The sequence below is a fragment of the Dicentrarchus labrax genome, unplaced genomic scaffold (genome assembly GCF_905237075.1).
Source record: "Dicentrarchus labrax unplaced genomic scaffold, dlabrax2021, whole genome shotgun sequence".
NCBI lineage: Eukaryota > Metazoa > Chordata > Actinopteri > Moronidae > Dicentrarchus > Dicentrarchus labrax.
The window spans coordinates 30,801-53,690 of record NW_026136894.1 but is presented as its reverse complement, the minus strand read 5'-3'; the positions used below and the strand labels follow the sequence as shown (position 1 = coordinate 53,690).

General features: G+C 38.1%; 1 protein-coding gene and 1 pseudogene across 1 annotated transcript; one reads left to right on the top strand and one right to left on the bottom strand.

The window, feature by feature from the left end:
* Positions 1-2,642: 2,642 nt before the first annotated feature.
* On the bottom strand, positions 2,643-7,726 carry LOC127360610 (uncharacterized). The gene is made up of 9 exons (XM_051395043.1): positions 7,566-7,726; positions 7,005-7,337; positions 6,587-6,862; positions 6,389-6,469; positions 6,110-6,196; positions 5,987-6,015; positions 5,323-5,379; positions 4,938-5,000; positions 2,643-3,591 (listed from the first exon to the last, which is right to left on the bottom strand). Exons 1-9 carry the CDS (start codon positions 7,663-7,665, stop codon positions 3,472-3,474), a joined length of 1,146 nt encoding a protein of 381 aa, XP_051251003.1. The 5' UTR covers positions 7,666-7,726; the 3' UTR covers positions 2,643-3,471.
* A 9,187-nt stretch (positions 7,727-16,913) lies between these two features.
* LOC127360608 (cytochrome P450 2K1-like) lies at positions 16,914-21,910 on the top strand (annotated as a pseudogene).
* Positions 21,911-22,890: the final 980 nt, after the last annotated feature.

The following is a 22,890-nucleotide window of genomic DNA, read 5'->3' as shown; positions in this document are numbered from 1 at the left end:
GGGAGGGAGGGGTTACAGACACACACGGCACAGTGAGCACGTGAACCGGTGGGAGGGAGATGTGAGAGCGAGAGACCTTGGCGCTACATAGACAGAGACTAAACACTGGAAAGGGCGAGGAAAATGAGTGACAGGAAACGTAGTAAAGTTTGGACACATTTTAATGTGATAGTTCAAAGGCAGAGTGTAGATTGTGCAAAGTTAAACATTTCATATCAAGCAGCTTTTTGTCTAATTAAGATGGGTCTTTGTTTTTGTGTTTTATGATTTATTTTTGTAGCACTCTGTTCCATGTTGAGTATATTAATTAATCCATATAAATACTAAACATTTAATATAATGCATGTATTTACATTAGATATTAATTTTACACATAATTTGGTAATAAATTAATTTAAGCAAAAAAAAATATGAGGAGCCACTTGGGAGCCGAAAGAGCCGGCTCTTTTTAGTGAGCCGAGCCAAAGGAGCCGGTTCTCTAAAAAGAGCCGGAATTCCCATCACTAGTTTGTTACACAGACCCATATGGGGAGCTTTTTGTAAAAGGCCAGGCACTTGGCAGGTGATTGTATGAACCATCTGTCTATCACTGTCTGTCAGGGGCGACCTTCAACCAATCAGATCAGTCAGCGCCGGTCGGCCCTGTACGCACACTACGCAAGTTGCGCAAGGCCCCGCACATTACGCAAGGGACCCGCCTCCTCCTCCTGTCTGTCACTACGGATGACAGCGTGTACAACTTCAGTGAGAGGATGAACGGAACCACCAGTCATGAAAAGAGAGAGACTTTGTGCAGGACAAAAGTGAGAGTGAGATACAACTAGAAACAGTGTCTATAAAGTAAAGAGAGGAAAAAGATAAAGAGAGGAGGCGGCGAGGAGAGACAGAGAGGAGAGGAGGAGTCGAGACTCCAGAATGTAGAGGATGTCATACTTTTTTTATTTTTATTTTAATCATGACCAATAAAGCTGCCCTTTCATCAAAAAATGTAATCTCAGTTTGCTGCTCTACTGTATATAAAAATATTTGTTATTTGTTTTGTGTTCTTTACTTTCAGGGAATGTACTGCACCAAACTCCCTTTAAGAAATATGACATTTTAACTATTCCTTACGTGTCCGTAACAACACGGAAGTCTAGAAACACGAGCTGAAGTGTATCATATGTCCACAGTCTGACTGTCAATGCGGCTGCAATATAATAATCCACAAAGAAAAAGTTAAGACGATTCTGTCGCCTCAACTCGCTACAGTCTCTGTTGTCAGTGGGAGGTGACTGCGGCAATAAGAGGCGGATCATTTTAATAATCATTATTTCTCACTAAAATAAGTGCCGGCTGGTGGATTAAATATATGCCGAATTAAACACAGACTCATAACATTGTTCATTCACCGTCTATTATTATGAGAGTGTCCGTATTTTAGCGTTACCATAGTAACCTGTTTAGTAGTAGTATTTCTATTCGTTTCCATCATCCAGGTAAGACAGAATTGGTTGCTCAGCCCTGTATCTTTGCTGCTTCATTACTGTCTTCTTTCCAGCAGTTTTCCTCCACCTTCCCATACTCCTCCTGCATTTAATTTGAATTCAGCATGTTTGTTCTCACGCATATGACCGTATTCAGTTGTTTTTTAAGGGTGTCTATACATATGTTGCAATACAAAAACATGACAGTATGCAGTGCATCACAATATGAACTTAACCTTCTCAGTTTAGTGTCTGTTCAGTGTTCATAGTGCACAGTCCATGATACCAATGTTAATGACTCGTTTTCCTTTAAAGAGAATGGGATTTAATGTGAGCACTAGCTTTTGACTTTAAAATAATTCATTTTTATTTTTGTTTAATGGGATGAAATTTGGGGTAAGTGTATAATTATAGTAAGACATTCATCTGTTTTTATATTTTTTTATATTTTCATATTGGCGTCATGGACGTTTTTTTCAACTTTGGGGGAGACATACAGGAAATTAAGCAATGAGACTTATCCATGGATTCATTCATTGTAGTCCAGCCCTCTCCTCCTACCTCCCACTCCAGTCCATCCCCACCATCCAACCACTATTAAATGTTTTATAAATCATAAACTTGTACGTTCCACCATCCATCCAGCACCACCAGGTAAATCAAGAAGCCTCACTGGTGATTAGACACCCTCCTGCAGCATGTTTCGATCATGTTAAAATAAAAATTACACAGAATAAAATGCAGTAAAATAAAATGCATCCTTTACAGGTTTTCCAAAACATAAATGAAACACACGTTCAGGAGCTCATCCTGGGAGGAACGTGGTGTTGCTGTCCATGGTGCTGAAGTGGATGATGAATTCATCTTCAGCCACTTGATTTATTTAACTGTTAGCAAGCCATGTTATATATATTTAGATATAAAACATGAATGACACAACACAGTTAGAATAGTCACAAATAGCACCTTCCTAAAATGCTGCTCTGTTTATGAAAAACAGCATTCTGTTACTTATGTTTATTGATTTAGTTGTTGTTAGGGCTTTATGATCAAGCACACATTGCTGAATGTTTCCATCCATCAGCATCACTGTCACCACATTAGAGGCATCACGAGTTGGAAAAAACATTGTGGATAGTTTCAGTCCATTCAACTGTTTAATGCAACTCTCAAGGATGATGTTATTTATTTTATTAACTTGACAGGACATAGAAAAAAAAACTGAACACAGATATAAATGTTCCAAAAATTACAACGGATACACGGAACATTGAAAAAATATATAGATACAGTAGCATTCAAAACATAACCTGATAGCAGTACATTCACATTTTATGTTTTGAATAGGCACAGCAAACAGAGCAGACATATACATGATATTACTTTTACTATTTGCATACTACTTGCCCTATCACTCGCTGCCCCCTTCTGGACAAAAAGCTTTTTCCAACAATACACCCTGGAATCATCATACAAATATTAAATATTCATATTAATTTAATAAGGTTTGGGAGTTTTAGTTCTTCTGTAACAGAACAGTTATTTTTACCCAAACAATGGTCTTTGCTGGGCTACATGATATCAGCCCGATTATAGGATCAATGCCGCATCTGGCAGAAAGTTATTTTACCATGTGTACAGAGATGTGGACCAATAGGAGCAAAGAGCGCTCTTCAACTGTAAACATGGTGAAGTGAAAGAGGAAGGATATCGGTGTGGCAAGGTGGAACTGTGAAACAGATGAAAGGCTACAAGTATTTTTTTTTCCTCATTTAGGCTTTTTTGAAACACAAGACAACCAGTATAACACACACTGTCTCGGACTCCATTGTTTGTTTACATTCTTCTTCCTGGTATTCTTTTTTTCTAGATTTCTAATCATTGAGGATTTTAGGGATTTCTAAAGTTTTAGAGATCTGTTCATCTGATTGGTGAAGATTCCAATATTCAATATTGCCAAAGCTGGCAATAGTTTCCCAGGTACTGCGGTATCTTATTTGTTTGGTTAGTTGATGGCGGCGTAGAGGTTGCTGGGATCATCAGAGACTCCAGCAGAAGAAGAGGAAGCTTTCACAGTGCTGTACGTCACTGTATCTTCACCATCATCATCATTTTTAACCTGTACCTGAGAAAGCAAAACAGCACCACACATATAGTAAATACACAACATTGATGAACAACATAACCTGACAAGAGTTCTTAAAGTCCCAATTGTGTTGCCATCTAACCAGATTTTTTTCAGTCTAGCTATGAACATGTTCACATACTGTAAGGCATGTTGTTTGCGGCATATGAAAATAAGTTAAATGCATTATAAAAGCAACACCAAATGCAGGAAGATGCAATATCACTGCCTCATCATTAGAGCATGACGAGATCTGACTATAATCATGTTACATTAAATTCTTATGTTGCTTAGATGTATTCCTATTGTGTGTATGACAATTTGTGTCTCATTCTTTCAGCTAAAATCCAGGTAGTGGGAAACAGAAATATATAAAATAATGTATAAATAATAAATATATATAAAACAACATAATTCAAAGTGGAAAGTATCAGTCTCTGTTGTAGGATGATATCAGTATACAAAAGCTCTTCTATGGGAGAGACAGGGCACTCTTGCCCTCCTACGAGACTCTCTCACGGTCCACACTGAACTCCACAGGACCTTCAAAGAATGGTTATATCATTTTCGTAGAGAACTGATTGGTCATTAGCAACTGCTTTTAATCTGTTATCTTTAGCATCAGTTACCATACGGATGTACCCTGGTAAGAAGAGAACCATCGTCATAACCCTGAAAACCCAGGGTTAAACCTGAAGTTACCTCTTAAATCCTGCTTCGTATTACAGGCCTCAGGTGAATGTAAGACCAATATGCACTCTCTTTAGCTCTGCCTTTGGGCTCTACCTACTCTTGAGGGGACTATCTGGCTCTTTAGCAGCTAAATGCTCCACTTTATGAACCAGCTACTCTCTGTCTGCAAATTGTACAGAGGATTTTTAGTGTTTTTTCTCAGAAAACTCCGGCCTATTGCTGTCACAAGAGTGTAAACCAAAACAGTAAAGTTGCAACCAGGCCTTTAAACAGTGAAACTCAATATAAAGCTCCATAAAGCCGAGGGCAGCTGCAATAGCAAATGCTGACTGGGTGTAACTGGGCTCAGCAGCCTCTGCAGAGACAAAGAGGCCTGAGACGCATTGACGGAGGAAGTTAAGAAATAGAAAAGGAGAGTGACTGAGCAAGAAGCAACCGGACATGGGTTTTTGGCCATAAGTAATGTAATCATAACACATGTACATCTATTGCTGTCCATTTACAACAGTGGTATTGCAACAGGGGGCGCCAAATACCAAATCTAACATAAGGTTGTTTTAAAAATAAAAATTAATGGTTCTATCTTGTGTTACTTAAAATTTTCTTTTTCTGTATTCAGTAACATCACCAGTTCTACAATTCAGACAACTTACCCGGCCTTTACTCTTCTTGGTGTAACTGACGGAGGCGTAGGAAACACCATCTTCAGGATCAGCCTACACAGAGAAGACAACATCATGGCTGCTCAGTAACATGTGGATTATATACTGTCTCACTCATAACCACTTGATATTTCTCTCTTTTTTGTTTCTCATGGTTGTTTGAATGCTGTCTGTTTGAACTTCTGCACATTAACTTACTGGTCACACTCATGACTTCCTGCTTGACACTATTTTTACAAATGCTAAAAATTCAAGTGTGTCACTTTCCTTCCCCTTTCCTTTCTCATGCAGAAATAAATGAAAGAGTGTCACTGTGTGTCTTATACAGTTGCTTTAGAGAGTGTAACTTTGTACTGGGTGTAATGTGGGACCTCACCGTGTCCTGACTGGTTTCTGGAGCAGACTCAGTCGCCACAGGTTTTAATCTCTGCCCCTGGACAAACACAGTTCACATTTCATTAACAAAAATAAAAAGTGTGCTTTTATAGAAGGTGTTAAATGCTGTAACTGTTTCTTGTTAAACAACAGCCAGGTGCATGAAGCTCTTGGAGTCTTGTTATCACTGCACTGAACTCTGGTGTCGGATGGAGGGATAAACTGTTGTTCATCAAGAAGTAGGTATGTATGGATTAAAAGATAAGGCATGTTAGTAAGTAAGCTTTAAGTGGTGATAGGCGTATTTTTGAACGTTAGATGGAGCTGAGCTAGCTTCCCCCTGCTTCCAGTCTTTATACTAAGCTAAACACCTCCTGGCCCGGCTCCATACTTATTGCCCAGCACCAAACCACTCATCTAACTCTCCATGTCATGTTATTATTTGGTATTTTTTTTAACTTAAACGTGTATTTATCAAAACATCAAACTATTCCTTTAACAGATATTCTTCCACTTCCACTCAAAGACTTCCTTGACCTTCAGTAGATCACAGTCAGTATTGATTATTCTCTTTCAGCTACAGAGGCACACTACAGGGTTATGAACTACCCCTTTGCTCCGTAAAGTCAAAATTGTACCATTTGATTATCCCGTTTTATACTCACGGTGTTTTCATCCATCTGTGTTTTGTTGCCTGTAAAGACAGAAGAGAATCTACTTTAGCTTCCACAGTGAAAATTCAGCTTTTTCAAAATATCTTGTCTAGTTTCACCTGTGGTCCCTCTCACCTTTAGTTCTCTTACATCTGATGGCCGTCATGATGATTACTACGAGTGCAATTAAACCTACAGGCACAATGATGTACAACCACCAACCTGCAAAGTAAATGAAAACATTTGAGGTGTAGTTTGCTCTAGTAAAATATATTTAGCCAAAAGAGAAGAGAAATTACTCTTATAATGGAATATCTCCACCTACAAACAAGTGTTGGTCTGACATTCATACTTTTGGCTTCAAACGCTGAGAGAAAGACTGAAAGACAGAGATATTCTTGAAAGAGAAACTACCTATTGAGTTGGTGCTTGTTTGGTTGATGTTCCCAGTTATCCTTAATGTTGTTGTTGCGGTTGTTGCTGTTGTTGCATCCTCTTAAAAACAAAAACAATAACAACAAACTGTACGGTGAGAAGAAAAATGACCATCTGCAATAGCTAAATGGAAAGGATTTAAATGTGTCAAATATACAAGTGTACTTCGTGATTCACCTGGTTTCTTTGGTGACTGAAGGCTGAAAGTAAACTGCTGCTCTGGTTGAACAAAAAGATCAGTCACTTCACACTTAAGATGCTCTGACTTCAGGTTAAGATCATAAGTAGGGAATGTCACAGTAACTGAGATCTTAGGCTGTGATGTGCCCTTGTCTTCATTATCGTTATCCAGATCTTCACCCTGATACAGCCACTTCACTCTGTGTTCACCCCCTCTGTCAGTCGACACAGAGCAGCTTAATGTCACCTTATCAGAGTCCTTATGTTCAGTCACTGGTGAAGATGGAGATATTGTGAGAGAAAGACAACAAGAGTAAAATAAACTTCATCACTATAATCATAATTATTGTAATGTTTCAGTATTTTGTTCTAACAAGACAGTTTGAGCTGAAAACATTATGATGTAAATACTCACTGGTAATAACAGACAGATGAACGTGAGAGTCTGGACCTTGTTGTTGTCCTGATATAAACTGTCTGCAGGTATATTGACCAACATCCTCAACTGTGACATTCTTTATAACCAGAGAACAGTTCGCTGTAACACTCAGTCTGTCTGATTTAGAGTTGGTGTTTTCACCAATCTGTCCACGGTCAATCAGAAGTATTGACATTGTGTTTCCTGAACCAACAAAGAGCCACGAAGTACGCTGACATTTGTCCTGATAATCTCTCACATTGTCACAAGGTAAAGTGACTTCATCTCCAACTCTGCCAACAATACGGGGGGAGAGTTGTTCAGCCACTGCTGTTGAAAAGATGAGAGAAAAATAAGCTGAAATATAAATATGGCTTTTATGGTGACACAGCTTAAGTTTACAAATGTTTCTGGTCCTTTGTTTCCAAATTTCATAAAATTCAACATGTTGAAAAACTAATCACAGACTATCATAATTCATTAGTTAAATAATAGTTGCAGTAGCAGTAGTAATACTATTAAATGTTTTCAAATGCTTCTGGTTATTTGCATCCTTACCTGGAAGCAGTAGCACCATCATCAGAAATAAAGACGTTTTAATCCATCTGAACTCAAACATCGTGCTTCTCTGTCTTTTTCTGAACTGATATTTGAACATCTTCTTCCTGTGACAAGTAATGTATTACTTCCTCACTGTGACCGTCTTCTTTTTCTCTCTTTTGTAAGACGCTGTAGGCGGAGCACTAGCAACTTTTCAGCTTTTCATTTCCTTGAACTCCTGAATTTGAACCACCACAGATTCAATTTAATAAAATATAAACTTATCTCACCGCAGAAACCTTCATAGACTGATAACTGAATCTTGCTTGTTGGATGTGAGGGTGAGAGTCTCAACTGAACAACTAACCAAAACCACAACACACTTCCGTTCCACTGTGGTATTTCAGTTCTAACATTTTTTTCAGTTTTTAATCATGATTTATTTCATATTCCGGTGAATAACAGCTTGAATCTTTGATTAGAGAGAATAACCCAGGAGGGAACAGCAGGCTTTCTGACATGTTGGTCACAAGTACAGCAGACTACATAACGTATTGTGATGTCAGCTGAATTGAAAGGCTTCCTGAAATTGTTTGTATTCTGGTGATTCTTAAAACCTTTACACTCCTTTAAAAAGATTAGTGCTTTACTTCTGATTACTGTTTTGGTTCAAACACCATGGTGACAGACCTTAAGTGATGTAGAAACAACGCATTATTCATGCATTATAGGACATAACGTGAATTCATGTTGCTTCCTATTATGTGATGATCGAGTCACTATTATTTTGTTTATGTGATAAGTTAATGCTTAATGGATCATCAGTGATCATCAAGTATTAAGTCACAATTTATAGTCCAATATTAAGCTGTTTTTACCAAGAAGCAACATATTGACATTTTCATGTAACCACCAGTTTGATAAAAACATCATATTTTGATGAAAATACACAGATACACCTCTTTTTTAGAGGCTGAACAAATGCATGGGTTTCAAATGGTTTTTGATTAATTCATGTATGTAAGTAACATTAGTTAACTGATGATTCATTAAGTATTAATTAATCACATTAAAATGAAGTTAAAGTGACTTCATCATTTCACCACATGAAGCATGAATACAGTATTGAGATGCTCAGGTGATAGTACCTGCAAGGAACATCAGTTACTGAAGCAATTAAAAGTGATATTCAAAAACGTTCTATGTAAACTATATAATTACATCAATAGCGCCCTCTGGTGGCTGACTGCAGTATAGGTCATAAAGCCTGCTGCCTCCATGTAAGCAGATGGGACATGAGCCAAATATAAAAACTCAATGTTCATGTCAAATAAAATGTTCCCAAAGATGGTTTCTGTCATTTTAGGTAGTTCTTATCACACTTATGTATGTTAAAGTGTTTATTTTTCTGATCAGTTTGGTATTAATTTATTATTTAAAGGTATAAAAAAGGGATTTTACATCATGATTGACAGCTGAGCCCTGATTACAACCCAGATCAATGCTGTGCAGACTCTGGCTCTGAATGACGGCCATGTCCAGGATATTTTGGTTTCATTTTTGTACAGTGGGAGGAAGTGGAAACGTGACGACCATCCGTAATATGTCGATGATATAACCTTTAAAGAGTTGTTGATTTTAATCAACTGGTTTAGTTTTACCCTTTGGTTTGTCAACCTCTGCTTCCTTGCCATTAATTCAGCAACTTTTGCTGTCAATTGGACTTAAAATGAAACTGCATCATTGAATACAGTTCACTCAGCTGGTTTCACAATGTGGGTGCTGAGGAGAAATTAACACAATTGATCTATTCTTTTTTAGGAAATAATATCAAACACCTACCACAGCACCCCTACTACCTTTCCCATTAATGTAAATTAAACCAATATGTTACAATATGTTGAACGGCTGCTTTAAAATGGACATGGACTTCATGTAGTACACATAAAGCTCACCTAATAGTTAAAATAAATAGAAAAAAGAATGCTCTATAAAATGAGACATGAAACAGGCTCTATCATTGGGATCCCAGCTACACACATAGTGGTAACTATTCTTATATTATTATTTCTGAATGTGTCGGACATCATATGAGAAGGAGGAGATGGTCTGGTACAATTTACTTTATTAAGACAGGAATGAAAGTTATACAAAGAAATTATGATTTATCAGTCACATTAATTAGGTTTCTCCACCACGAGAAGCAGCAGATGTTTTTTCTCTGTAGACACTTATAGGTATCACTTTTTACATTTTGAATGAAAAGAGGTTTTGATGTACGATTTGTAAATGAAAAGTGGAGGACTCAACAAATTTTTTTTAAATTCTTCTTCTTATTGTTATAAAAAAGCAAAAAAAAAAAAAAAAAAAGCAAGAGTGTGTGGTGTGCCGTAGTGATCATGCATTTGTTTTGTTTTGAGATGCTGGTGCTGTAGTGAGACATCTAGTTTGAAGGTCACACTTTTAAAGCAAACTGAACAGAGGTATAAATGTGCAATTTTTTTATGTTAAACAAATTCACATGTATGGAGCCTTACAAATGTTGGATTATTACTTCAGCATTTTACATTGTATTACTAGTTTACATATTACTCTTACTCTAACAAATATATTTTTTAAATCACCTTTCCCATTCTTCTCACTTGAAGATAGAACTGATAATTGAGTCAATGTAAGTATAATACAGCTACATGGAGGAGAACAAATACCAGTACATGTAACTTTGTACTGGATGAAGTGTGTGATCTGACCATGTCTTGACTGGTTTCTGGACCAGAGTCACTGCAGTGTTTAAGCTCTGTCCCTGGACAAGCACAGACTTGTTACAGTTTTCTATTTTAGATAAGATAAGGTAATGCTGTTAGTCCCACAGTGGTGATATTTGTTTTGCTACAGCAGCGAGAATACAGCACAATAGAAGTGAAGGTAAAAAAAAGCAAGATATAATAAATAAGTAAAAGTCTGACAGCAGCAGGAAGGAAGGACCTGCAGTGTTTCCTTCACAGACTGTAGGTAAATCAGTCAGTGGAGGAGCTGCCCAGTGCTGTCAGAGTGTCCTGCATGATCCTCCTCCTCAGCTCCCTCTGCACTTCCTTCAGTTCTTCCTAATTTCCTGACCGTTAGGCACTCTTTTTGTCCTTAAAGAGAACCTTTATGTCAGGAGTAATCCAGGGTTCCTCTTCCCTTATTATCATTTAACCTTACATCTGGAGAGGAATTCAGGTAACAGGTGCGCACGGCCACAGATGACTGTAAGCTGCAACAATACCGTGGCGTGCACACCTGCAGCCAGCTACTCCCTGCAGCTGCTGTGCCAAATAACCTTTGGCTATAATTCACACAAGGCCCAAACAAAAGAACTGCTAAATGTCCGTGGTAAAATAAAGGATGGTGAATTAACTACATCAAACTTTATCAGGCACCTGAAAATGCATCCAGATAGGTGAGTCACCTGGACGGTGAGCAAACATGTATTACTCAGCATCAGCAATCTTACGTTAGCTTGCTACCAGCTTTGAGGACAACTTGATTAGATTGGTGTTGGCTTAATATTTAAAAAAAGCAGAGTGCCTGCTGGCTTTGCCATAAAAATAAAAAATTGTCAGGAAACATAATCATCCACGTTCCGTTAAACTGAGAGAAAGAACACATTAGTTATTAACATCGGATTCTTATTTAGGAAAATATGTATATATATATAGTTATAGTGAGCTGTATGTTCATGTCACAAGGCAAAATACAAATATGATCATATACCATACAACTATGCAGATATTGTATGTTAACAGATAAAGGAGTGATGGTTGCTGTGTTTTAATTCCTTGAATATAGCTATGCAGTGTTCTCATAAGGCTGGATGGCATGCAGCAGATCGTAGAAGAGACTTGAGACTTGACTTCCATCTGAGGAGTCGCACAGCACTAATCAAGAATGTTGCTAAACCCACAGCCACAATGATGAGCCTTGAAAACTTTATAAACGTTCAAAGTTTTGCAGCTAAAATGACAACACATGACATATTTTACATTATATTAAACACTGCTAAATATAATAGATTTGTTTCCAACTATAGTAGCCTATTTGAACTGACAATGATGAATTATTTTTATTTTGACATCTGAATACAGTATTTCATAAAGGACAAAAAAAAAAAGACAGCAATGTCTTCACACTTTCATATTTATCCAAATTATCATCTCATCTCATAATGGCAATGTGTCAAAAAAGAGTAGGATAATGCCACTGTGTCTTCACATCATTAACTTAAGAAGATAGAGACAAATTAAGACAACAAGAGTAAAATTAACTTCATCACTGTCATACAGTTAAACCTCGCGCTGCTGCTCGGGCGCTGTCGCATTATTAACCCTTCCACTGCTGTTCAGTTCTCCGTTGCTTTCAATCAGAACTCCATCTTTCCTGAGTCTGTGTGCAGTACAGAGGTGCTTAGCTCATGGTTTCACTCCACCTGCCAAACTGTTTTAGACACTGTGGCTCCATTAAAATCCAGGCAGCCTAAAACTAAATCTGAGCCCTGGCTAAATGATACGACTCATGCGGTCAGACGTGAGTGCCGTAGAGCTGAGCGCAAGTGGAAAAAGGACAAACTGCAGGTGTCTTTTCAAATGTTAAGGAACTGCTGGCGTCATTATCAAAAAACTGTGAAAGATGCTAAAAGAAAACATTTCTCAGATATTATCCTGTCAAACTGTCACAAGCCTCGTGTTTTGTTTAACACTATTGACTCACTTCTGAATGCCCCACAGACTACCTGTATAGAGGCGTCCCCCCGCTGTGTGTGAAAACTTCCTTCACTTTTTTATTGATAAGGTCACTTCAATTAGGGCTCAAATCTCACCTTCAGCTTATGACCCCTCAATCTCTGTCCCCTGCTCTGCTGTCTTTGACCATTTTGAGCCTGTGACTTTTTCCTTTTTACAGGAGGTTGTTGGTCATTTGAAGCCCTCAGGTTCTCCAAATGATGCTGTCCCCCCTCGACTATTTAAGGAGGTTTTCCCCACTGTAGGACCATCTGTTATTGCAGTCATAAATAGCAGTCTGACCTCAGGTGTGGTCCCTGAAAATTTTAAACATGCAGTAGTACAACCTCTGATTAAAAAACCTGCTCTAGATCCTGCAGTTCTTGCTAATTTCAGGCCTATCTCCAAACTGCCTTTCCTTTCAAAAATCCTGGAGAAGATTGTGCACAGTCAATTAATGGCCTTTCTGGAAGAACATAATATTCTAGAGGTTTTCCAATCCGGTTTTAAAACCGTGCACAGCACAGAATCAGCTCTCTTAAGAGTTTTTAATGATATCTTTTTAGCTACTGACTCTGGTGACTGTGTTATCCTTGTGCTTTTAGATTTAACTGCTGCATTTGACACAGTGGATCATGAAATACTGATCTCACGTTTGAAGCAGTGGGTGGGCATCAGGGGCATAGCACTGGAGTGGTTCAGGTCTTACTTGGCTGATCGAACTTTCTGTGTCAGCCTAGGTGACTCTGTATCCTCCTCTGCTCCTCTCTCGTGTGGGGTCCCACAGGGCTCAGTTCTTGGCCCTCTCCTTTTCTCTCTCTATTTGCTCCCACTTGGTTCCATACTTAGGAAGCACGGCTTTTCATTCCACTGTTATGCAGACGACAGTCAGATTTATGTGCCTCTTAAAAAGAAAAATGAATACTCTGTCAGACTGCTACTTAAGTGCCTTGACGACATAAAGGCCTGGATGACTCTGAACTTTTTAAATTTCAATGATAAAAAGACAGAAGTGATGGTTTTTGGTGGCACCACAGGGATCCCCCCTGTAGATCTGGGTTCCTTGGCCCAGTATATTAAACCTAGCATCACAAACCTAGGGGTTAAGGTGGACCCTGAGCTTAAGTTTGACAGTCAGATCAAGGCTGTTGTCAAATCAAGCTTTTTCCATTTGAGGCAGCTGGCCAAAATAAAGCCAATTCTATCAAGGCAGCACTTTGAGACGGTAATCCACGCCTTTGTTACCACTCGGCTGGATTACTGTAATGCACTATATGTGGGGGTTAGTGGGTCCTCCATCGCCCGTCTTCAGATGGTACAGAATGCTGCTGCACGTCTTTTAACTGGCACATGTAAACATGAGCACATTTCCCCCATTTTAGCCTCACTCCACTGGCTGCCAATTCAATTTAGGATCCATTTTAAAATTATTTTATTTGCTTTTAAATCCCTAAATGGTCTTGCCCCGCCCTACCTATCTGAGCTTCTACACCCCTATATACCCGTCCGCCCCCTCAGGTCAGATGATCAGCTGCTCCTGAGTGTGCCTAAAACTAAGCGGAAGCTCAGAGGGGACCGTGCCTTTGCTGTGTCTGCTCCTAAATTATGGAATGATCTGCCTCTGCACATTAAACAGGCCTCTTCTCTGTCTGTTTTTAAAACCGGTCTTAAAACCCATCTCTTCTCTGTGGCCTTTGACACCTAGTAAGATGTTGACTTTATTTACTTAATTTATTTTTTGTATTTGTTATTTTTACTTTTTGATTGCTTGTTATTGCATGGTTATTATTTTTATTTATGTCTTTTCATTTTATTGTTGTATTATATGTTATTTTGCGCCTCATGTGAGCTGTTATGTCTTTTATTTATGATGTCTTATTTATTCTCCTGTACAGCACTTTGGTCAACTTTGGTTGTTTTAAAGTGCTTAACAAATAAAGTTGGATTGGATTGGATTGGACAATTGTTGTAATGTTTCAGTATATTATCTTTGACCACATTGTTGTCCCTATTTGGACTGAATGTGGAGTAACCAACATGCTGAACTGCGACCTTTGTAACTAGAGACAAGTTCTCTGTGACACTCTTGATTTATATTTGACATCTTCAATGATCTTTCTAAGTCTACCCAGCTCTAATGCTTCTGTATCATATGAAGCACTGAAAATACACATTTAAATGCTGATCTTCTATCACATCTTCACAGGAAAAAGGGTCTTCTCTCCTCTCCTTCTTTGTTAAACAAAAATCTAAATTAAAATGATCCCTATTTGATTACACTTCTGCATATTATCTTACAGGTTGAATAAAGCAACAGCATCAGAAAAAGTGAGATTTTAATACATCTTATAATTACTGTTGAAAGATTCATAGGGAATCTTTTGATTTGAATGTGAGGTTGGTTCCTCTAAAGAATTAAAGATCCCCTCCACTCAAAAATGTATTTTTCCTATGTAGTCCAGATGATATGGGAAAATAATGTTAATAATGAAACTCTGTCAGTTAACAGTTTCTCTTACACAGAGATATTAGATAGGGACTTCAGATAAGAGGATAAGTTGGATCAGAATGTTCCTCAGAATTATAACTATGAATGTGACTTTATGAAGACAGGAACATCAAATAAAATAGTGGATGAAAGGTGACAGAGAACAAAGTTAAAGGACTGCTTGATAGAAAACTTTATTGTTTTTATCTTTGGACCCAATGAATCAACTTGGTTCATGTTTAGTAAAAAGCTTTTATTATGTAAAGACATTGCGTAAGCAATACATGATGATCCAGTAAAGTTTACTATTTACCAGGGTTTATAATATCTAGGTGAAAGAGACATCTAAGGTTATGTGTGTATGTACATTAGGTATGTGTGTGTGTGTGTGTGTGTGTGTGTGTGTGAGTGTGTGCGTGTGTGTGTGTGAGTGTGTGTGTGTGTGTGTGTGTGTGTGTGAGTATCTGTGTGTAGAGGAGCCTGGTTCATAGAGGCAGAGGATATTGCATCTTCTTTACTTTTGAGAGTCAAAAGGGAGATCAAATTATAAAAAACAATAATAAGTTAAAATATTAAATTTGCAAACTACTTTTAAACTCAATACTAAAAAAACGCAGGTTCAATTTAAAATATGATGCAATAGGGGTTGGGGTGCCTGTATATACCTGACATTAAAATGCATTTTGGGTGATCAGATCACAAGGACACAGCTCCAGGTACGTTAGTTCATAACTAGCATTAGAATGCGTTTCCACTATGAGCTGCCCTGCAGGACAGATGCTCCGTGGTGCGCTGTGGGATTTTATTTGAGCAGGCAGTTCTTCAACGTTGCCTAGGATGCACTGGCATTCACATCACAAAAAATATGTGGTCAAGTAACCACCTCGGTGAGTGGTTTGAGTGTTTGGTCTTGGTGGTCGTTTACACAAATCCCATCACCTAGGTTGCAAGATAATAGCAGGTTTGAACTGGGTAAACTTTTATGCTCAGTAGCCATCTGTGAAGGTGGCATGGGTTGAGGCACCAGTTTGGAAGTTTATATTAATATGAGGTTATGAAAGTCTTTGTTATTAGGGTAAAACATCATGTGTTCATTTAACCTGTGTGTACTCCAGATCTGGGCATCAATTTAATTTCCATCTAGTGGATATAGTTACTCAGAATAGAAACCACACACTACTTTAAACATGCCGTAGTGATCCTGTACATGTCACATTGCAATGTTGAGAATAAAATATTGAAAATGGAACTTTTGTTCACAGGTAAATACTGGCCCGCTTCTTGTCATATCTCACACCCTAGATAAATACTCTTATCTTCTGCATTAGGCCTGTATTAAGAAATATTATAAGCCATTGTATTACTGCTCAATTTTTCTTTGAACATAAGAAAGCCAGCTACCAGTATTTTTACTAGGTAGCTATGGGGTAAAGACCGAAGTAGAAAACAAAGTTACCTTTCTCAAGTATGCAGCTATGGAAGGTTTGCATCAGCTAAAATTCCAATTCAAAATCCTCCTCCTCACACACAAAGCCCTCCATAACCAGGCCCCTTCCTACCTCACTCACCTGCTCCACCGCCACAACCCATCCCGTAGCCTCCGCTCATCTGACGCAAACCTCCTGTCTCCACCACCCAGGACCAAGCACCGAACCTGGGGCGACAGAGCCTTCTCCGTTGCTGCCCCCTCCCTCTGTAACTCTCTCCCCAAACAAATCTGTGACTGCACCGACCTTACAGCATTCAAATCATTGACAAAAATTCACCTTTTTAAAATTGCTTTTAATGTTTAGCTTAGTCCGATGTGTTTTCACTGTTTTTACTATTTGATGCTGTTTTCGCTGCTTTTATGATTTTATGTAAAGTGTCTTTGAGTATTCAGAAAAGCGCTTACAAATAAAATGCATTATTATTATTATTATTATTATTATTATTATTATTATTAATAAAATAACTGGGTCAGAGTTTAGTCTCAAGGTAAAACTTTACCTAATTTTCCCTTCAACCCCTGTACAGACTGAACTACTCTCCCTTTCAGATCACATGTCATCAGATAAGGCATTTAAGATAATGAAAGTGCGAACCTACCTGACTGAACACTAACAGAGCACTGTTCTGAGAGGTGCTGATAAGGACAGTGGTTTACTACTTTGTGTGGGGGGACTTTTCCATACATCAGCCCTACCCTGTTTCCCTCACTAACAGCTACAAAAGGCATCTCAAAACACTCACAGAGCCAAAGGCAGCAGGACAGGAGACTTATTTTGTCAGTACACTGGCAAGGACACATTTTCTTTACTAGCAGTTGCTGGTGAGGTTTTATACACTTTGTCCCTCCCATTCGACACAGAAGACATTCCTCTTTAGGAAAGCATTCACCAACCTAAAGGCTCTTGTTGGAAAATTATTTTGTCATTACACTTCAGAAACCTCAGGAGGCCTTTTTTTTTTTGATCATGGGGATATTTGATCTCTTTCTCCAGTCCTCCAGTTCTGTCTCCCTGCTGGGGGCTCTGGTGGTCCTGCTGCTCGTCTACTTCATCTCCTCCAGTTTTAGTTCCCAGGAAGAGGGGAAGGATCCTCCAGGACCAAAACCACTTCCCTTACTTGGCAACCTGCTGCAGCTTGACCTCAAGAGACCCTATAACACATTACTGGAGGTGAGTTTCTTGTAGTTTCTTGTTGTTTCTGCTTATGAGTGTGTCTTATATGATAAAACAGCATTACATTATGTCCCTGTTCATAGCTTTCCAAGAAATATGGTTCAGTGTTCACCGTCTATTTTGGAACCAAGAAAGTGGTGGTCCTGGCTGGATACAAGACTGTGAAGGAAGCACTTGTCAGTCATGCTGAAGAGTTTGGAGACAGAGACCCAATGCATATTGTGGAAGAATTTAACCAAGGACATGGTAAGGAAAGACACAAAACTAAGCTTTTTTTTAAATCAATATCCCTTTCATGTTTACAACCTTAGTACTTAATAGCATATTTGTTGAAATATTCAAATCTCAGGGGTTTTATGGTCAAATGGTGATTCCTGGAAAGACATGAGGCGCTTCGCCTTGACAAACCTGAGAGATTTTGGGATGGGCAAGAGGGCATGTGAGGACAAAATCGTAGAGGAATGTGACTACCTCATTGAAGTGTTTAAGAAATTTAAAGGTAAGTATCTTATTATAACAAACAAGCATGATTGGCAACATTTTGGCCTTTAAAAAACAATTGTTAATCCTTGTGATTTTTTCCCATGTTGCAGGAAAAGCTTTTGATACAACCCAACCAATTAACTATGCAGTCTCTAATATTATCTGCTCCATTGTATATGGCAGCAGATTTGAATATGATGACCCAGAGTTTACATCCCTGGTGGATCGAACAAACAGAAATATTCAACTTGTGGGCTCCCCGTCAATTCAGGTATCATTTCATATGTTAAGCACAGAGTTTCAGCATTGTGATTTTCATATACATAATGCCATTTGCCCTCTGAATAAAATAATTGGTACTTAACATACTTAATTTAATTGTATTTAACAGATCTACAACCTGTTCCCATGGATTGGTAAATGGTTTCATAACAGGAAGGAAATCCAGAAGTTGACTATGGCCAACAGGCAACAGAACTTGCGACTGTTCAGTCGTTTGAAGGAAAGCCTCAATCCACAGATGTGCAGAGGCTTTGTGGATGCCTTTCTGGTCCGAAAGCAAAATCTGGAGGTTGGAAAGCTTATCATCACATATCAAAACTGCTATAATGCTCAAAAAGGAAATAAGATTTAACAAATTATGTTTAACCTAACTTTAAAGTCCCACTTTTGATTCCCACGGTTGAATAAGATGTGATGCAACTTCAAATTGAGTAATCCACCAGCTTATAAATAAGGTCCCACATCCTTCCAATTGACACAGCATCTGTCTGTGTACTGAAAAGCATGGGAATGTTGGGAGAACTATGTACAGTCTTACAGGATGCCCCCTCCATTCATTCTAGCTGGCTCCTTGTCGCATAATGACATGATAATATACTGATAAGGCTCTTTAAGTCTTACATTTTTACTGGATAAAATGGTTTAAATTGTGAAACACAAAGAACAGCACTGGATTGTGTTTGTGGAGCTTTTCCTTTTGTAATCATTATCAATTTAGTCCTTGCCAATGGGGAAAAAATGACTTTTTGGACCTGAATTCATCACAGGACAAAATGTTAAAACTTCCCTGCTAGATGCCACTAATTCCTACACACTGTTCCTTTAAAAATTATACAAAACAGTGTGTTGGTCCACTTCCAATGTCTTCAAAGCTGTCCTCCTTGGTGTCAAATCTCTTCTAACTTTCAAATTAATTAAGGATTGGTGTCCACCCTGCATATTTACAGTCATCTGCACACATATTGATACATGAATGCTCTGGCACTCAAAATGAATAAGTGGTGAAAGTACACAGCCCAGAGGGGATCCATTGAAAGATGAGAGCTTACTGGACAGGGTTCCATTGTCAATTACATTGTCATTCAAAGTATATATAAACATATAAGTTCTGGATCAGACTTGTTTAAGTAACTGCAATGATTCATCTTTACCTGCAGGAATCTGGGACCAACAGTCACTTCCACAGTGAAAACCTGTTGGCTACAGTTCTTAATCTCTTTGCTGCCGGCACTGATACAACAGCAACTACACTGAGATGGGGACTTCTGCTTATGGCCAAGTATCCAAAAATACAGGGTAAGAAGCCAAAGACACTCACAATCGCAGCAATACGTGCTTCTCAAAAACAAAAATCATCTTCATGAAAAGAAAAAAATGTCTACTTCCAGACCAGGTCCAGGAGGAGCTGAGCAGGGTGATAGGAAGTCGACAGGTTCAGCTGGAGGACAGGAAGAACCTGCCCTTCACTGACGCTGTCATCCATGAGACACAGAGACTAGCCAACATCGTCCCCATGTCTCTTCCTCACAGAACAAGCCAAGATATCACTTTCCAGCATCACTTTATTAAAAAGGTAAGCATGAATAAAACACTGAATATGGAGAACCAGACCTTAATTTGTGAAAATTACGAATAGATTTTTCTTAATCTTTATGTTAATCTTTTTAATAATTTAGAATCCATATTTATGGATATGGATTCTAAATGTCTTCTTAATTCAAATTCATATTGATTAGAGGGAGTGAACATTAGAATCTCTACTGGTTAATATTATTTCACTGAGAGCACTTAATCCAAACAAACAGCTCAAAAACAAAGAAACTGACAATCACAAGTTGTTTTATTTAACCTACTCTTTAATTTGATGACAAATGTGTATGATCTGTTGCTTGGTTGATAGATTGAGTCAACACATTTAAAGAAACCTGACAGGTCAATTTTATAAGGCATACCAGTATGTGATCCACATTTCTCTCAATTTGTCATAATTCAGTTTGACAACAAAACAGATCCTTCACTGCCAGACTTTCAAAATAAAAAAGAAAGGTCCTACACTTCAAACAATATTATAAGAACATACAGCAGTAATATGTTAGTAGGTAGTGTCTTTGGCAACTTGTAAATAAAAAAGTTAAAGTTGACCCAGGCAGCTCTCCCTACTACTCTTCAGCTCACTTCCCACCAGAAAACAGCGTCCATCTCTGGCAGTAAGAGCAGAGTAGGTCACACTGACGGCCATTATGTGATTTTGAGCAAGAAACCTGACCGTGTCTTCCTGTTTGGTCCTCCATAAACATCTATATGTGACATTAATTCAGAATGTAGCAATCCATGTCTGTGCTCCATGAAATAGTTTTGATGTAGTTTGAAAATACTATTTGTAGAACTTTCCAGCAGGTGTAATTATTGTTTTATATATATATATATATATATATATATATATATATATATATATATATATATATATATATTAAAAGTGATGGATGTTATGATTATGTTCTGGGGTATTTGAGGAAATAAGTGTGTACATTTACCACCTTATTCCAAATGCAGGCATGTTTTATGTTATATTTCATATATGTTATAATCATACCAGGTTACAGGTTTGTTTTATTATCATTCCTGGTCTCCAGACTGTGTGTCTGTGTATGCTTAATTAGTCACAGTGCGCAGGCGGCTCTCCTTTAGGTTACATTTTCATTCAATTGATGGTCAGGAATGATACGCCTTGCCGGTGAGTCACTATGAACTAGCATTGCTAGTAATTCAAATCAAGAATTAACATCACATGATTGCATAATTTCATTGGTTAATTCTGGGTTTTGTGTTTGTGTTTTTGTTGCAGGTTTACAACCTAACTGACTAACTTACTAACTTACTAACGTCACTAATTATCAAGCTGACAGGCTAGCGTAGTGGTAGCAGTCAGGCTACCTAGTGTGTGGATGCTTATTGTGTATGTGTGCGCAATATAACTTCATAAAGTGACTCGAGTTGTATCCGCCATACTTGTCCTGAAACCCTTCCAGTGGGGTTTATTGAGCTATAGCAAGTTGCTTAGTAAAAACTGGACACTATTGGTTATATTATACAAACCTTTTTCTTTCTGTTTACAGGGGACCACAGTGTATCCTCTCTTAACATCTGTTCTGTATGATGAGAGTGAGTGGGAGAAGCCATACAGTTTTTATCCCGCTCACTTTCTGGACAAAGATGGGAAGTTTGTCAAGCGAGATGCCTTCATGCCTTTTTCTGCAGGTTGGTGAATTTAGCCATCACTTCTTAATGTTTGCTTATTTGCAGATTATATGAACATTTTCCTTTGTTGTCTCTCACAGGTCGCAGGGCTTGTCTTGGAGAGAGTCTAGCTAAAATGGAGCTCTTTATCTTCTTCCCCACCCTCCTGCAACACTTTCGATTCTCCCCCTGCACCGGGAGTTTCAGAGGATGAACTGGATCTGACTCCACGTGTGGGCTTCACCCTCAACCCTTCACATCATGAACTGTGTGCTGTTTCCTGTATGTGAGCAGTAGGGCTTGAAAAAGCTACCTTGCCCACTGTCCTGACTTCAACTCAACCCAGCAATTAATTCAAGAATAGATTATGCTTAATATAGTGTTATATTGCATATAGTGGCACTGAATATGTTCAATATCAATGATGTAATAAATTACATTTTCACTTTGGCTTGATAGGTGACTGAAATTCAAGATTCATATTGAACATTTGACCAAAAAAAAAGATCAAAAATCAAACCAGGCTTTCAGAAATAAATGCTGTCTGTCTTTTCAAAACTACAAAAATATTCTTCAGTTAGTTATTAGGTCTGCACCTGATTACATAATATTATGTATCATCAGGTTGCACCATCATTACTTAGCCAGCTAAATGCTTTATCAATTCAAAATGTCATACTCATCTCACTGCTCTTTGTATCATAACATGATTTCTTTACCTACAAGAAGAAATAATAAGGAAGTTAAAAGTTACAGTGTTATAGGCCTTTGCCATCACTGAGTGAATGTGTGTGAAAGGGTAAATGTGGCACACAGTGTAAAAAGTGCTTTGAGTGGTTGGAAGACTAGAAAGGCGCTATACAAGTACAGGTCCATTTACCATTTACAATTCACAGTGCATAATTCTTAACTTTAGATATCCCAAATGTATGTGCTGACTTTAGGAAAAGTAGTTTCAGGTCCATTGCAACTTTTAAATGGAATGAATTGCAAACTGCCCTCAAACTGGAAATTTCAAAGCTTTACTATCTTTTTTATTACTTTACTACCTTTACTTTCCAGGTAAAACTTTACCTCAGTCAGCCCCTTAACCTCTGTACTCTCTTTCTGATCCAAATAAAACATAAACAATGAGTAAGCAAAACCTGGTGTTAACTGATGTTTCAATTATGAAATTAAAAATAATACGGCCCTAACAGCTCGACAGCTGATTTACTCGCATTGATTTTAAACTGGTTTGCAAATATAATATATAATAAAAGGACATTATTTAAAAAAAAATCTTACTGACATTGATTTACTTTGTCACATAATCTTTTACTAGTTGTAAGGAAACGTTTCCACACTGAATGCCCTTTCTGCCCCCTCACCTGTCCTTTTGCCCTCGCTGGCAGCCAAATACAGCCACTCTTTGCCAAAATACACACAGA

Excerpts from the sequence above, each read along its gene's own strand:
- LOC127360610 (XM_051395043.1), bottom strand. The coding sequence starts at position 7,665 with ATGTTCAAATATCAGTTCAGAAAAAGACAGAGAAGCACGATGTTTGAG. Across the intron at positions 6,197-6,388 it reads AACAAGCACCAACTCAATAG|GTTGGTGGTTGTACATCATT; the intron begins GTAGTTTCTCTT and ends TTTACTTTGCAG. Across the intron at positions 6,016-6,109 it reads CAGATGTAAGAGAACTAAAG|GCAACAAAACACAGATGGAT; the intron begins GTGAGAGGGACC and ends CTGTCTTTACAG.